Source organism: Camellia sinensis, chromosome 1 (assembly GCF_055761805.1).
Source record: "Camellia sinensis isolate YWXY chromosome 1, ASM5576180v1, whole genome shotgun sequence".
Classification (NCBI taxonomy): Eukaryota; Viridiplantae; Streptophyta; class Magnoliopsida; order Ericales; family Theaceae; genus Camellia; species Camellia sinensis.
This window is the reverse complement of record NC_138961.1, coordinates 34,720,810-34,733,439: the sequence shown is the minus strand read 5'-3', so window position 1 is coordinate 34,733,439 and position 12,630 is coordinate 34,720,810. Positions and strand designations below refer to the sequence as shown.

The following is a 12,630-nucleotide window of genomic DNA, read 5'->3' as shown; positions in this document are numbered from 1 at the left end:
CCTGGCCGGCCGAGATCCTCACACTGTGCACTTTACAGCTGTAGGGCTTTATCCCCCAGAAAATATCTTTATCCGGGGGATATTTTGTGGGGGAAAGTTTGTCTCCTTTTCCCCCACCTTTACACCCCCTTTTTGGCCCTTATAACCAGCATTCCATATCATCTTTTGGGGTTAGAAAAATTTGTCTTCAAGCTTCCATACACAAATCCCTCTCTATACTTCTCATTTCCTTGAAAACTTCTAAGTCCCTAATCACCATTTCTTCTACACCACCAAGCTCTACCATCACCACTTCATTTCCAGCAACAAGGAGGGCTTCTCAAAGGCTAAAGGAGCTGCAAATTGATCCAAGAAGCAACAAAAGCTTTAGTCTTGAAGGGTGAGTGATATTTCTCCTCTTTGACCCTTTTTCTTGATCCATTTGTAAGCCCCACATGCTTTTTGTTTCAAGCTCCGGCCCTAACTGAAAGTGGCCTTCTTTTGAGCTCATTTTCATTCTTAATTAAGGGCTCAACCCTGTTTGAGCCCTCCATGATGCACTTGCTTCATTGATCCTCTTATATGTCATAATCTTGCATGCTATTTTTGGCCCATGAGTAATCTGTTATTGAGCATGTTGTAAACTGATATTAGGCTTATTTTCAGCCCCTATTCAACATTGAAGAAGGGCTCAACACCATTTGGGACTTCCATGTTATACTTACCTTTATACTCCCCTTTTAGTCCCATTTTTGCATGCAATGGCAGCCTACCATGCTTTTGTTTTTGGCCATTTTACAGTTCTGAAAAAGTGCTTATTTTAGTCCATTCTTCATGTTTCATTTGGGTCCTTTCCTGGTTTGGGACCTCCATATGCCACTTCATGTTATATCTCTCTTTTATTCCCCATTCTTGCATGTTTAGTTACCCTATCATGCTTTTGTTTTTGGCCATTTTACAGTTCTGGAAATAGTCCTATTTTGGCCCATTCTACATGTTTTATTAAGGGTCTTTGGCTGTTTGGTGATTATTTTGTATACTTCATGTTATAGCACCTTTTGAGCCTCAATCTTGTGCCTTTTTTTTAGCATGTTTGTATATTGATTTGAGGTTTTCCATATACTGTAAATATTCATATTTTTTGTCCCTCTTCAATGTTTTAGAAGGAAATTTTTCAGTATGGATTTTGCTTCTATCACTTGCTTCATTACTCCTCTTTTGGCCCCTATTCTTGCATGCCATTTTTTCCCTACCTATGCTTGCTGTTTGGCCATCTTTATAACTGTGAAAGTGCCTTTTTTGGGACTGCCTAGCTTCTGTCTTTGCATTACATGTCCATATTGTGCATGCATTGCATAGCTATAGGCCATTTCGGGTGCCAAAATTCATATTTCGGGACAATTCCATGCATTTGGTGTCATTTCGCCTCATTTCGGACTGTTTTCCTCCATATTTTAGTGCTGAAATTCTATTAGAATGATTGCTTTCCATTTCTATGTCATTACATCGCATTCTACCATCGCCTCGGTTTGCGTGCCCGTGTGCACGCATTTCGAGGCACTTCATTTTCATCCGCCGGCATCCTATGTGAGTGTGGCTGAGGCTCACTCATGTTGGTATAAGCCCATATCACATTTTCATGTCATTCGCATTGTGTATGCCATCGCCTCGGTTTGCGTGCCCGTGTGCACGCATTTCGAGGCACTTCATTTTCATCCGCCGACATCCTATGTGAGAGTGGCTGAGGCTCACTCATGTCGGTATAAGCCCATATCATGTTTTCATGCCATTACATCGCATTCTACCATCGCCTCGGTTTGTGTGCCCGTGTGCACGCATTTCGAGGCACGTCATTTTCATCCGCTGGCATCCTATGTGAGTGTGGCTGAGGCTCACTCATGTTGGTATAAGCCCATATCATATTTTCATGTCATTCGCATTGTGTATGCCATCGCCTCGGTTTGCGTGCCCGTGTGCACGCATTTCGAGGCACTTCATTTTCATCCGCCGGCATCCTATGTGAGTGTGGCTGAGGCTCACTCATGTTGGTATAAGCCCATATCACATTTTCATGTCATTCGCATTGTGTATGCCATCGCCTCGGTTTGCGTACCCGTGTGCACGCATTTTGAGGCACTTCATTTTCATCCGCCGGCATCCTATGTGAGTGTGGTTGAGGCTCACTCATGTTGGTATAAGCCCATATCACATTTTCATGTCATTCGCATTGTGTATGCCATCGCCTCGGTTTGCGTGCCCGTGTGCACGCATTTCGAGGCACTTCATTTTCATCCGCCGGCATCCTATGTGAGTGTGGTTGAGGCTCACTCATATTGGTATAAGCCCATATCACATTTTCATGTCATTCGCATTGTGTATGCCATCGCCTCGGTTTGCGTACCCGTGTGCACGCATTTCGAGGCACTTCGTTTTCATCCGTCGGCATCCTATGTGAGTGTGGCTGAGGCTCACTGATGTTGGTATAAGCCCATATCACATTTTCTATGTCATTACATCGCATTCTACCATTGCCTCGGTTTGCGTGCCCGTGTGCACGCATTTCGAGGCACTTCATTTTTCATCCGCCGGCATCCTATGTGAGTGTGGCTGAGGCTCACTCATGTTGGTATAAGCCCATATCACATTTTCATGTCATTCGCATTGTGTATGCCATCGCCTCGGTTTGCGTACCCGTGTGCACGCATTTTGAGGCACTTCATTTTCATCCGCCGGCATCCTATGTGAGTGTGGCTGAGGCTCACTCATGTTGGTATAAGCCCATATCACATTTTCATGTCATTCGCATTGTGTATGCCATCGCCTCGGTTTGCGTACCCGTGTGCACGCATTTCGAGGCACTTCATTTTCATCCGCCGGCATCCTATGTGAGTGTGGCTGAGGCTCACTCATGTTGGTATAAGCCCATATCACATTTTCATGTCATTCGCATTGTGTATGCCATCGCCTCGGTTTGCGTACCCGTGTGCACGCATTTCGAGGCACTTCATTTTCATCCGCTGGCATCCTATGTGAGTGTGGCTGAGGCTCACTGATGTTGGTATAAGCCCATATCACATTTTCTATGTCATTACATCGCATTCTGCCATTGCCTCGGTTTGCGTGCCCGTGTGCACGCATTTCGAGGCACTTCATTTTTCATCCGCCGGCATCCTATGTGAGTGTGGCTGAGGCTCACTCATGTTGGTATAAGAGCATCTCCAACGCAAGAGCCAAAAGGTGCGAATTAGGCATTTTGCCTATTGAAGTCAGATTTCGAAGCTCCAACGCGCTCTGCATCTGAGGAGGCATTTTGCCAATTCTCGTTTTGGCTCTCCACAGGTAGCCAGCATCCATTGCTAGGCAAAGCACTCTTCCCGCCATTGTGTTGGCCTCCATCGCTGCTTGTTCCATCTCTGTTCCAGCCCATTGATGATCACAGGTATGGCTCTCTTTCTCTTTCTCTTTCTCTTTCTCTTTCTCCACTTCCCTGTTCTTCCCCATCATCTATCTGCAAAGTGGGTTTGTGTACTGAAATTGGTGCCCTTGTTCATGGAAATTTAGTTTTTTTTTTTTTGTTCTGTTTAATTTTTTTTGTTTTATGCTTCCTCAATCTTCGTTTGGTTAAAGTTAGAGAGGTAGAAAAGACCGATCATAAATTAGGTTCTCAAAATATGATTGTTTAGGACTTGTCTTTGTTCATGGAAACTTGATTTTATTCTTTTGTAGGACTTTTTTTATGTGTTTTTTTGTTTTTCATTTCTATTGTCTTTCCTTGGCAATTTTTTTGTTTTATGCTTCCTTGATCTTCGTTTGGTTAGGTGGATGAGGTAGATTTTCGAAATGCACTCAAGGTGTTCGAAGAAAAGACAGACTAGAATTTGGGAGGCATGAGTTGAATTGTGAACCCATGTGATGCATGAGTTGAATTGTGAACGAAATTATTTCTTGAAAAAATTAAACACTTTTCTGCATATGAAGGTAAGAAATTAGTTTTAGTAGATTGTAAAATTTGGAATTATAAATTAATGAACAATTAGAACATTTTAATTTGTTAATGCATCACAATTTGTTAGTGCATCACATTTGTTAGTGCATCACATTTTAATTTTAGAACTGTGAATCAGATTAGAACTGTGAATCATAATTGTGAAACTAAGATACACAGGATTATCTAAACAAAGCTACAAGCATATCTAACCCATCCATTATCACATGACATTATTTGTTCTTTCTTTCCACATGGTATCCAATTACGAAAAAAAAAAAAGATTCTGCTGGATTTGGATTTGGATTTGAGGAGTGATATGTAAAAGGTGAAAAAAAAGAAGAAGAAAAAAAAAAGAAGCTCATATTCAAAATTTGGTAAGTCATTTGAAGACTTTAGGTGACAAATTGACATCAGTAAAAAAAAATATTGGTTGATAATAGCCATATACATATATACATTATGGCTAAGAGAAATGGCATATATACATTATGACTTTAACTGCAATCATTGCAGAAAAAAAAATATATATATATATATATATATATATATACATGATGGCTAAGAGAAATGGCATCAGTTCCACAAGTTTGTTAGCTAATGGTTGTAGTACACCTTCAGGGAAGAATCTGCGTTAAAGAGGTATTTTGACAATAATTCTCAAACAATCAATCATATTCCTTCTACCCAAATGATAAATATGACTAAATAAAATAGAATAAAGATTGCCCAAAGGTATATTGGTTGATAATAGCCCAAATTAGGGTGGATAAATTAATGCAAATGATGAGTATTCCTTGGAATTATCTATCACATGCCCAACAAATTGCCTGGGTATTATATTCATATTAGAAGCAAATTCAATACCATAACAGTAGCTGTCAGGAGCTGAAACTATGAGGACCAAACTTCACAATGACAAGAATGTATTAGACTATTAGTATGTTGAGTGTGATAACAAGTCATTATTACATGTCAATATTAAGAAAGCACCTTTATGCAGCAGCAATTGTTCTTGGGACCAATTGACCAAATTCTAAGCTCAATTCCCCTCAATGCTTTCTGGAGGTGGTACCAGCATACCACAGGTAATTCCATTAACTCATCAAAGAAAGTTCGTAAATAAGTCATGGATTGCTAATTTGTTCTCATAGTAGAAAATCTAATCCACATCACGAGGAATGTGTATTTTTATTCCAACTATGACCTATTTAGTAGTACTGAATGAACTTTCCTTTATCTTTCATATTAAATTAAAACATAATTCTGCAAAAGAAGATTCCTACAGGCTCAGTATTACTTAAAGTGTATTATGTCAAAAATGTTATAACTATTCAAAACAGATTTCAGAGATTTCAAAGTGTATCAGTATAGATGTTTATATATATATATATATATATATATATCAGTATAGATGCAAATACATTGGTGTGCTTCATAGGATAGCATGTTTGAAGAAATTATAGTTTGTCTATGTTTTATAATTGTGAATCAGATTAGTTCCCATGCATTAGGGAAATTTTAGATGGGATCAAATTACTTTCTATGCATTATGAATCAGATTTGTTCCTTCTGTGAATCAGGAAACTTTTAAATTACTTTCAAAGATGTCCAATTATGTCCAATTATAAATTACTTTGTTCCATTATGAATCAGATTTGTCCATTAATGTCCAATTATGTCCAATTTTAAATTACTTTCAAAGATGTTCAATTATGTCCATTATGAATCAAATTTGTTCCAATTTTAAATTACTTTGAAAGATGTTTATGTCCATTATGAATTAGATTTGTTCCAATTTTAAATTACTTTGTTCCAATTATGTCCACCATTCCCTAATTTATTATTTTTGGAATTAGGCCATGAATTGATACTTTTTTTTTCTTTTTTCTTTTTGTGTGGTATGAACAATTGTGATTTAGATGGAATATCAAGGAAATGCGTATTTTAGCAACCTAATGAACGAGTTTGACATTGACCATGATTTTACCACTGAATCTCCTCAACAAGAGAGTCAATCTTTATCATTCTCTCCTGAAGTTATTACTCAAACTACAAAGATATCACAACGCAAAGGGAATTTCACCGAAGAGGAAGACATGATGCTCATTTCTTCATGGCTTAATATTAGCTTAGATCCAATTAGAGGAAATGAGCAAAAGTCAAAGGCATATTGGTTAAGAGTGTGGGAGAACTACAACAAGTACAAAACCTTCGATTCTGAAAGAACTCAAACTTCTCTAATGAATCGGTGGTCGACGATTCAACTTGCCACAAATAAATTTTGTGGATGTTTTGCTCAAGTTGAACGGTTAAATCGAAGTGGTTCGACTGAAAAAGACAAGGTATTACTACAATTTAATTTTGTACCTATAACGAATATATATTATTCATTGCGTGATAGTGATTATTCTTTAATCTATTTTTCAGATTCAGGATGTGAAAATATTGTACAAAGACTTGTATCACTCGAACTTTCCCTTTGAGCATTGTTGGAATGAATTGAGATCCCAACCAAAGTGGATGGAAGATACAACAACAAAGAAGCAAAAAAGCACAAAAAATGCATCTCCGGCAACGTCAACCCCTTGTACACCAGATTCAGTAAACTTAGAGAACAATGATAACTATGATGTTGTGGAAAGACCAATAGGAAGGAAGGCCGCAAAGAAAAACAAAGCTAAAGATCTTGGAAATAATGTTACAGAGTCGCCTTTTGTGAAGCTCTTAGAAGAGATAAAGGTAAAGAATGACATAACAAATGAGAAGAAAATAGAGATATTTGAGAAATCTTATCTTCAAGAGGAACGGAGGATTGAAAATGAGGAAAAGAGAGAGGAACGAAGGCTTGCATTGGAGGAAAGGAGAGAGGAAGAGAGAATCATGTCAATGGATACGAGCATTATGCCTCCATTGCAAGCACAATATATTCGCCAACGCCAGATGCAAATCCTTGAAAAAGGGAATTAATTATTTTTATTTAGCTTTGAAGCTATGTTTTTATTTAATTTAAGTTTGACTAGATTTTATTTTTGGGTTTGTCGGCACATATGTTTTTGATATTCAGAATTTTAGTGCTTTGACTTGGATTTAGAGTTGGGTTTGTTTCAAATTTTGCTGGTTGAAATATGAAATGGAGACAGTGCTTTGAAATATGAAATGGAGACAGTGCTTTGAATTTTGCTGGTTTGAATTCTTATTGGATTTTAGTGCTTTGACTTGGATTTAGTGCTATTTACATTTAGTGCTATTTATATTTTGCTCTTTAAACCACTCACTAAATCCTGGAATGAATTCTGCTGGTTTGAATTCTTGTCCATTCAAGTCCTGGTTTGAATTCTGCTGGTTTACATTTAGTGGTATTTATATTTTTGCTTTTTAAACCACTCAATGCTTTGAATTTTGCTGGTTTCAAAATTAATGAGAGATGTAAAGAAAGATTAAGAATTCTCCATATTCTCCATATTAGGGATTTATTGATAGAAATAATTTATTCTAAGTATCACTAAAGATCATAGATTAAAAACAAATCACTAGTGATATATTATTGAAAGCACATAAAGTAGTACAAATATTTTTGAAAACACACTCATTAAAGCATATAAGCTAGTACATAAATCAATAAGAACCAACTAGTATTTCTCACAAAGAGTCTCCATGTAGTGTCCACAAGTGTTCAACCAAGTCTTGTTTGAGTTTGGAGTGAGTTCCTCTATCTCTGATGCGATGATGATTTTGAATGAATTCAAAAAGTTCTGGTGTACGCTCATGAGACATTGGTGGAAGACTTTCACTAATTGTATCATAATTAAAGTCTAATCCATTGGCATCCCTCTCATCTTCAACAATCATGTTATGCATTATTATGCATGCCATCATAATATCTTCCATTATTTCCGTTTTCCAAAAACGTGCAGGTCCTCGCACAATCGTGAAACGTGCTTGGAGCACACCAAATGCTCGCTCAACATCCTTTCTTGCCGATTCTTGAGCTTTTGCAAAATATATTTGCTTATTCCCTTGTGGAGATGAGATTGTTTTGACAAATGTTGCCCATTGCGGATATATACCATCGGCAAGATAGTATCCCATTGTATAATCATTTCCATTGATTGAGTAATTGACTGGAGGAGCACGACCTTGAGTAAGGAGTGAAAATACAGAAGAACGATCTAATACATTGATGTCGTTATGAGATCCGGGCATTCCAAAAAAGGCATGCCATATCCATAAATCTTGAGAAGCCACGGCCTCTAAAATAATAGTTGGTTCATGGATGTGACCAGAATACATACCTTTCTGTGCAGTAGGACAATTTTTCCACTTCCAATGCATACAATCAATGCTCCCTAGCATACCAGGAAACCCGCGATTGCTTCCCATCGCTAATAATCTTGAAATATCATCGTTGTTAGGGCTCCTCAAGTACGTCTCAGAAAACATTGCAACCATCGCCTTAACAAAGTGTTTTAGACTCTCTATGGCGGTGCTTTCACCAATTCTCACATAATCATCCACAGAATCTGCTGCTACTCCATAAGCGAGCATCCTCATAGCAGCTGTCATTTTTTGAAGGGAAGACAAACCAATGATTCCAACAGCATCTGTTTTCTGGACAAAATATGGATCGTATGCTTCCACTGTAGATAGAATATGAAGAAAGAGAGATCGATTCATCCGAAATCTCCTCCTGAATAAATGGGCAGGATATATAGCTGTTTCTGAGAAGTAGTCTCGATAAAGTCTGTTATGGCCTTGAACTCGATCGCGATAAATAACTGCATGTCCTTCAATGGAACCACTATGTCTTCTCGAACATCTTTCTCTATTGAGTCGCTCTTCTTCCATTGCAGCTATCGTTATTAACTGCAATTCATCATCACCGTCAAAGTCGTTAAGAATCATTTTCATGGTATTGCGAGCCATGATAATTAAAAAATGAATGAAGTTGAGAAATATAGTTCAAATTGGTAAAAATGAAAGAGCAAATCTTTTTTATAAACAAAAATATATGACCGTTAGGAATATGTCCGTTACAGAATATTACCGTTAGAGAATATTACCGTTTGAAAATATGACCGTTGAGAGAATATTACCGTTTGAAAATATGACCGTTGAGAGAATATTAATGTTTGAAAATATGACTGTTGAGATAATATGATTGTTTGAAAATATTTTTTTTATAAATATTTTAATTATATATATTAAATAAATAAATATTTACAAATGCCACGTCAATATATACAGAATGTTATAAAAATATTATTTATTTATTTATTTATTAATGTTTATTATAGTTTTCTTTTAAAAATTAGTTAAGTTAGTTTGAATGGTTAGCTAAAATAAAGAGTATGGTTGGAGTGTACACTAGCTAAAGTAGTTAGGCAAAATAAAGAAGGTAGTTTTTTGTGTACTTTGAAGAGGCATTTTAGAGAGCATGGTTGGAGATGCCCTAAGCCCATATCACATTTTCATGTCATTCGCATTGTGTATGCCATCGCCTCGGTTTGCGTACCCGTGTGCACGCATTTTGAGGCACTTCATTTTCATCCGCCGGCATCCTATGTGAGTGTGGCTGAGGCTCACTCATGTTGGTATAAGCCCATATCACATTTTCATGTCATTCGCATTGTGTATGCCATCGCCTCGGTTTGCGTGCCCGTGTGCACGCATTTCGAGGCACTTCATTTTCATCCGCTGGCATCCTATGTGAGTGTGGCTGAGGCTCACTCATGTTGGTATAAGCCCATACCACATTTTCATGTCATTCGCATTGTGTATGCCATCGCCTCGATTTGCGTACCCGTGTGCACGCATTTTGAGACACTTCATTTTCATCCGCCGGCATCCTATGTGAGTGTGGTTGAGGCTCACTGATGTTGGTATAAGCCCATATCACATTTTCTATGTCATTACATCGCATTCTGCCATTGCCTCGGTTTGCGTGCCCGTGTGCACGCATTTCGAGGCACTTCATTTTCATCCACCGGCATCCTATGTGAGTGTGGCTGAGGCTCACTCATGTTGGTATAAGCCCATATCACATTTTCATGTCATTCGCATTGTGTATGCCATCGCCTCGGTTTGCGTACCCGTGTGCACGCATATTGAGGCACTTCATTTTCATCCGCCGGCATCCTATGTGAGTGTGGCTGAGGCTCACTCATGTTGGTATAAGCCCATATCACATTTTCATGTCATTCGCATTGTGTATGCCATCGCCTCGGTTTGCGTGCCCGTGTGCACGCATTTCGAGGCACTTCATTTTCATCCGCCGGCATCCTATGTGAGTGTGGCTGAGGCTCACTCATGTTGGTATAAGCCCATATCACATTTTCATGTCATTCGCATTGTGTATGCCATCGCCTCGGTTTGCGTACCCGTGTGCACACATTTCGAGGCACTTCATTTTCATCCGCCGGCATCCTATGTGAGTGTGGCTGAGGCTCACTGATGTTGGTATAAGCCCATATCACATTTTCTATGTCATTACATCGCATTCTGCCATTGCCTCGGTTTGCGTGCCCGTGTGCACGCATTTCAAGGCACTTCATTTTCATCCGCCGGCATCCTATGTGAGTGTGGCTGAGGTTCACTCATGTTGGTATAAGCCCATATCACATTTTCATGTCATTCGCATTGTGTATGCCATCGCCTCGGTTTGCGTGCCCGTGTGCACGCATTTCGAGGCACTTCATTTTCATCCGCCGGCATCCTATGTGAGTGTGGCTAAGGCTCACTCATGTTGGTATAAGCCCATATCACATTTTTTATGTCATTACATCGCATTCTGCCATTGCCTCGATTTGCGTGCCTGTGTGCACGCATTTCGAGGCACTTCATTTTCATCCGCCGGCATCCTATGTGAGTATGGCTGAGGCTCACTCATGTTGGTATAAGCCCATATCATGTTTTCATGCCATTACATCGCATTCTACCATCGCCTCGGTTTGCGTGCCCGTGTGCACGGATTTCGAGGCACTTCATTTTTATCCGTCGGCATCCTATGTGAGTGTGGCTAAGGCTCACTCATGTTGGTATAAGCCCATGTTACATTTTCCATGTCATTTGCATTGCGTATGCCATCGCCTCGGTTTGCGTGCCTGTGTGCACGCATTTCGAGGCATCTCATTTTCACAACATAGTGCATACTAGGTTGTATCTTAGATCACATTCTGCCATTTTCTCGGTTTGCATGCCCGTGTGCACGCATTTCGAGGCATCTCATTTTCATAGCATAGTGCATACTAGGTTGTATCTTAGATTGCATTCTGTCATTTTCTCGGTTTGCGTGCCCGTGTGCACGCTTTTCGAGGCATCTCACTTTCATAGCATGGTGTATGTTAGGATTGCATCTTAGTTGCATGTCATGCATATTGCATCGTGTCCGGAATAGGAGTTAGCCCGGGCACGGGAAACGAGGTGCATTTCGTACTCCGAGTGACGGAATGTGTCTCAATTCCCCAGTCACCGACACTCCGGATTATCCATGATGGAGTTAGGTTTTAGCTGTAGTTTCATGTGCATTCATCCTATATTGAGTTGTGCATTTTGACTCCTCGGCCATCATGCCTCGGTATGCGTGATTGGTGGCACGAGGATCGAGACATGCATATATCTGTGCAAATACATTGCTATGCCCCTTTCCTGCTCTCTGTTGCAGCAAAACGAAGAATCAGCAACTTTTTGGGGCTTGGCACACTTTTCAAGTACAGTTGTAAGCAGAGGCTAATTGGGGCATTCCGGTGGATTTCCGCACAAGACAACCCGGACATGCATCATCCATCAGAAGCAAGGCAGTCCCTGGCTTGCATGCCAGTTTTATTTATTTTCTTAGTTAATTTGTTAATTAATTAGGATTTTGTAATATTTTGAACTGTAATATTCTTTCATTCGGGACTGTAATATTTGGACTGTATTATTTATTCGGACCCTCTGCGCAAGGGCACAACTGTAATAAGTGTGCGTGAGTGTGATGTATGTCTTCCAACCCCACGTCTTTCTCCCTTTTATTTATCCGCCTATGATGGTTAGATTAGGGCATATTTCAATTAGCATACAGTATGACAGCATGTTTGCATTCATTCATCAGTTTTGCATGCACCGGGCTCGGCGCATCATACTAACTGCATTGTATTTTTCAATTCTAAATTGAATACATGATAGTTGTAGCATTTCATATACCATCTTAGAATAGCCGAGCCTGCTATAGTTGCATTTTGCATGTGTTGCATTAGACATTTCTGTATACTTAGGATTCATGCATGATTTCTAATGAGTTTCTATTTTGGCTTGGAGTACTCGGTAAGCTTTATGCTTTAGCATCCTTGCATGCGTGTGAGTGCTGCCATGAATAGCATGCTTACCATGAGGCTATGTGCTTATATGATATAACTGCCTGAATGCCTGTGGGTGAAGGTTGGGTTATCTGAATTGGAATAAATCATCAAATGTTTCAAGCCTACCTGCGGGTAGCAAAACCTCTTTAAAAAAAAAAACAAACATGAAATGTTTTGTTCCAATTCAGGCGATCCAGTCTATACTTGTATGCTGTGAGCATCACATAGTAACCTAGGCTAATAACCGGATTAAGAACTCACAATGTTTTCAAAAATTGATATCATGGTTAGTAGAGGCCGGTCTATGACCGGGCGAGCGGGGGTGCT

The 12,630-nt window shown here is 39.3% G+C and overlaps 2 protein-coding genes across 2 annotated transcripts; one reads left to right on the top strand and one right to left on the bottom strand.

The window, feature by feature from the left end:
- The first annotated feature begins 5,019 nt into the window (after positions 1–5,019).
- LOC145790697 (glutathione S-transferase T3-like) lies at positions 5,020–6,934 on the top strand. Its single transcript, XM_082869127.1, has 3 exons — positions 5,020–5,052; positions 5,887–6,309; positions 6,395–6,934. Exons 1-3 carry the CDS (start codon positions 5,020–5,022, stop codon positions 6,932–6,934), a joined length of 996 nt encoding a protein of 331 aa, XP_082725253.1.
- A 672-nt stretch (positions 6,935–7,606) lies between these two features.
- Positions 7,607–9,077, bottom strand: LOC145790670 (uncharacterized). Its single transcript, XM_082869047.1, has one exon. It carries the CDS (start codon positions 8,888–8,890, stop codon positions 7,607–7,609), a length of 1,284 nt encoding a protein of 427 aa, XP_082725173.1. The 5' UTR covers positions 8,891–9,077.
- Positions 9,078–12,630: the final 3,553 nt, after the last annotated feature.

What these genes read in the sequence shown, in the direction of transcription:
- LOC145790670 (XM_082869047.1), bottom strand. Translation starts at nt 8,890, where the DNA reads ATGGCTCGCAATACCATGAAAATGATTCTTAACGACTTTGACGGTGAT.
- LOC145790697 (XM_082869127.1), top strand. Translation starts at nt 5,020, where the DNA reads ATGCTTTCTGGAGGTGGTACCAGCATACCACAG. An exon ending in GTGGTACCAGCATACCACAG is followed by an intron (nt 5,053 to 5,886) that starts GTAATTCCATTA and finishes ATTGTGATTTAG; the next exon opens with ATGGAATATCAAGGAAATGC. An exon ending in GTTCGACTGAAAAAGACAAG is followed by an intron (nt 6,310 to 6,394) that starts GTATTACTACAA and finishes TCTATTTTTCAG; the next exon opens with ATTCAGGATGTGAAAATATT.